Here is a 4,545-nt window from a genome sequence, read left to right on the forward strand (position 1 = left end):
TAGTTACTATGAATTTAACGACTTTCTACTCAATAAACACAAATCATTATAACTAGTAAATTAGCCATCATGATGTGGTTAATCTGCGATGTGGTTAATCTGCGAGATTTAGTTTCCAATAAATAGCCATTTCGAACCTCGGGATTGTGTATTGTTTCCTCACTTCCCGGCAGGATGCGAGAACATGGAGACATTTTACATGTAAGAGAATAATAATAAAGTGATATTGTGAGAACATGGAGACATTTTACATGTAAGAGAATAATAATAAAGTGATTTGATTGTGAAGAGACACATCGGAATATGTATATCTCACGCATTAACCAGTACCACCCATTGACACGTTATTCCATGAAAAACTTTCAGACCAACTTTTCTTTTTCTTTTTCTTTGTCAAAACACTGTGCACGCATCCGATTTGTACGAGCTATCACTTCATAGTAAATTACTTAATTTTTTGTTTTTTAATGTTTTCTCAAAAAAAACTAATTTTCATTTTTCAAGCATAAATATACGTTGCGTGAATTTTTATAACTCTTAATCGTTAGACTTAGAATATTTTAAAATTAGAATATTAAGTTATAATTTTATAAATATTAGGATTATGAAATTCAAGTATTTTACTTACTAAAAGGCTAATTAAAATAGAGTTTTTTTTTGGCTTCTAAATATATCATATTAGAAATGAATATCATAAATGGTCATAAATCCAGTCTGAACTCTAGAACTGCTAATAACTTAACCAAATCAAATTTAACAAAATTACTTTAACATTAATAGCCCTGTAAAATAATATTTCAAAAATATACCGATACATGTTACATATTTTAAATGAATTCCCTGCTTTAAAATAAATTTCTACGCTTTTCCAGCAACCAACTTGCTTTTAACATAGAAAAACTTGAAAATATGTCATTTGCAACCTCCTTTTTGTGAATAACTATTCCGACCAACTTGCACTGTTATTTTTTTTTGTTACATGAAATTTTCATAAAGATTTCCACTGGTTTATTTCTAATAAAGATTTCCAGTTATTTGTAATATTGGTGGGATCAATGATCCAATCTCAACATGATGCTTAAATCTCAGACAATTTACCAGAAGGACAATTAATGTCGTCCAATCAATTCCATGGCCGCCATGCTAATTTTCCAGAAGCATAACCATAAAAAAATTTCAAATGAAAAGATATATATATAAAATCTTGGAGAACATAGCGTGTTCTCAAATCGGCATCGCTATATTCTAAGAAATCTCAGATCAACTGCCACTATAGTCTTCACACCAAGCTCATAGCTCACACTAAACTCCTACACATTTTAGGGGCTGTGGCCTCAAGGAACATTTATTTGATAAAAGTGGCCAGAGCCTGCAACCACAAAGATCCAAATTCAAGCCTAGAGAATAAACACACATACAGAAATGAGCAACCCACACATAAAACCTGCCGATTTCAGGACAGGAGCGGCAGGCACACCAATACTCGTTGGAGGAACAGCTGGAACCATACTGGGAGAGGGAGAGGGAGCAGGGGTTTCCATCATAATCAATGGAGCAGGAGCAGGGGCAGGAACATGGGCAGGGAGAACAGGAGCAGGGGCAGGGACAGGAGGAAACTGTGGCGGCGATGATGGTGGTGTCACACCTCGAATTGCCAGAACAACCACATGAAGCTTTTGGGATTTCTGGCAGTGACCGCTGGCACCACTTATGAAGAAAAATGAGCCCGAGTGGGGCAGCTTGAAGACTGTGTAACCATCTTGGAATTTATTTATCGGATCTGATGTGTTGCAGTTTAGGTAATTTTGGTGAGTTACTTGAAGCACCGAATCCTCGTTTGAATTGTACACAAATACTAACACCAAAACAACCATGTAAACACAACCAATCAATCAATAAACTTACTTTCTATCTGGATTGACCCCATCTAAATTCAACCTAGTTCGACCAAAAAAACCAAACTAAACTCAACCTAATTTGGAAAAAAAAAAGTGAAATTTTATAGAGATACTTAAATTAGATTTCTTACCGAGAGAATCCCCAACCTTAAACCTGTTTCGACCAGCCCACTGGTTATAGATTTTAGCGTTTGTATCGTTGGGTACTTCCCAGTCATTTTCACCTCCAACTTTGAACTCGAAGGCATGAGATCCACTCTGCATGAATGCTAGAAGAATACAGTACATGAGGAGGATTGCCATAACTGATATTGATTGATCGACGGACTGGCAAACACAATTAAGTGTGACTCAAGAGAACTCAAATGCCATCTGATATTTTCTTTCATTCTCCATTTGTTGTATTTATATATATCATTCATGCCCACCCCTCTTTCATTTCAGATGCTTCGACAACCTTTTTCTTTTTGCTTTACATGTGTCTCAACACCAAATGGAATAAGAAATCAAACACGATATTTATTCCTTCAAATATTACCAACCAATAATAGTCAAACCAGAAAGGTTTTCAAACTAATACAGTTTCCAGTCAGGGAAGAAAATCTTGGAATCCAATGAAATGCAAATTGCATTGCATTAAGGACATTGCATTAAGGAGTGATTTGGTGATATCGTATATCTGAAGAAATGGGTTTTTATTTTTTATTTATCAATTTGCTTCAAATATATAAAATTTTCAGTATTATAAATTTTATTTTAGAATTTGAGTATGTTATTGGTTTTCTAGACATTGAATCCATCTATATATTAAAAACATTACAATTTCATTCTTAATTATATCAATGGATTATATTGGAAAAAGTTATTTAATTTATTAATGAGTATAGATCCATCTTAAGCTGCACGTGACGTGCATGATATGACGGCTGGGGCGGATGGCTTTCACACCCCCCAGCCGTGTTCGATTCGTGCGGAGGCCCCCTTGCTTCGGTGAAATTTGTGACGGCTATGCCGTAAAATCTGCTGGCTTCGGTCGTATTCTGCTGGCTTCGGCCATATCGATTGTAATCTGTGGGCTTCGGCCATATGATAAGGATTTCTCTCTGAAAAAAAAATAGATCCATCTTAAGCAATGATCTAGTAAGTCTAGAGAAATATCAAATCTTTTGGAATGCAAACCTCTTATAAAGTGTGAAACTTAAAAACACATTTTCACTAGAGTGATTTGATCCCTCTCCTCATTTGATAGATTATGGTTAAGATGAATATATACTGGTATTACTCATTGTTTAAATTGCACTTTTGAATGTATAAATAGATCTAACCCTTCAATAATTTCATTAGACATTTATATTATGTAGAACAATTTAAATTGATAGTTCCAACATTTTTTTTTTGTTAAAATTCAACCAAAATTAGTTGGACTAAAATGTAAAATGATAAGACTACTTAAAATGATATAGCCATTAGAATTTTCTTTTGTCAATTATATATATATATATATATATATATATATATAGATAGATAGATATATATGCTGAAGCAAGAGATGAACCTTCTATTGACTTAGGAAAGCAAATAATGTACAAAGTTTACAACAAGTGCTCAGAGGCGCTAAACCCCACAAAGGGAAGAGGGGAAAACCCCCAAAGAAAACACCCAAAGTGCCCACAACAAAAGCAGCGCTTAAGCAAACAAAACCAAAGTCTAAACTGCCATGGAACCACAAGCAAAGGCATGGACCCCCGAGTCTGAACGCTTGTCCGCAACCGTTGATCTGTCTCCTTTTAATCTAACGGTCTAACTTTGTATCACGCAGAGCAGTAGCCCGTAGAAAACCCACTAAACTGCTCAACCAACTATAGCCATCGATCTTCCCTTCTGATCCAATGGCTACTATCCATATCGCACAGCCTAAAAGCCCGAGGAATACCACGCGATGAGGGCGGTATTCTCTCACCCTCCCCCGCCACGTGTTGCTCGCTGAGTGGCATCGCCAGCTTTTCTGAAAAGCCGCTTTTGGGTTCAAGGGTGCCCGATAAGAGTGGTAAACCGTAAGCAGTTTTGACTATCCCGGCCCTCAAACATGCACGACAAACTGTGGATGTAGATCTGCTCCCTTCTGATCCGACAGCCAAAATCAAAGTCGCGTAGCACATAAGCCCGAGGAACACTGTGCAATGAAGGCAATAAGCTCTCTCCTTCCCTGCCACGCGTTGGTCGCTGAGTGGCATCGCATGACTTTCAGGAAAACCGCTTCTGGGTTATAGGGCGCCTGATGAGGGTGGTTTATCCCAAGCAGTTCTGGATTCCAATTTTCTTTTCCCCTTGCCCCTGATACACTGCTCAAGGAAGACGTGCCTAGAAGGGTCGCCTCCTGCTTGGAATCCCTATGTCAATCTTCTCAGTAGCTTGTTGTTTCCCGTTGACATTTTTCTTGGTGGCACATCTCCTCCAAGCTTTTCCTCCCTGTAGCTCCCGGTCTAATGTAGAATTTGCTGACTTTTTGAGAGGTCCTAAAGTGCTCCTCCTTTTTAAAACTTTCTACTGTGTTCTTATTCCTCATTGACGAAAGGTAAAACACTGTCTCTTGGTCTGTTATGATATTGTTGTCTGTCCATGAGAGCCCGAGATGAGCATTCATCTC

At 37.3% G+C, this 4,545-nt stretch overlaps 1 protein-coding gene across 1 annotated transcript; it reads right to left on the reverse strand.

Annotated features, from left to right (window-relative positions):
• Positions 1–1,160: 1,160 nt before the first annotated feature.
• LOC149251649 (early nodulin-like protein 14) lies at positions 1,161–2,286 on the reverse strand. Its single transcript, XM_089456557.1, has 2 exons — positions 2,030–2,286; positions 1,161–1,855 (listed from the first exon to the last, which is right to left on the reverse strand). The coding sequence occupies exons 1-2, from the start codon at positions 2,199–2,201 to the stop codon at positions 1,398–1,400; spliced, it is 630 nt and encodes a 209-aa protein (XP_089312683.1). The 5' UTR covers positions 2,202–2,286; the 3' UTR covers positions 1,161–1,397.
• Positions 2,287–4,545: the final 2,259 nt, after the last annotated feature.

The sequence above is a fragment of the Pinus tabuliformis genome, chromosome 7 (genome assembly GCF_031772625.1).
Source record: "Pinus tabuliformis cultivar Carrire ecotype Pingquan chromosome 7, CPIR1, whole genome shotgun sequence".
Classification (NCBI taxonomy): domain Eukaryota; kingdom Viridiplantae; phylum Streptophyta; class Pinopsida; order Pinales; family Pinaceae; genus Pinus; species Pinus tabuliformis.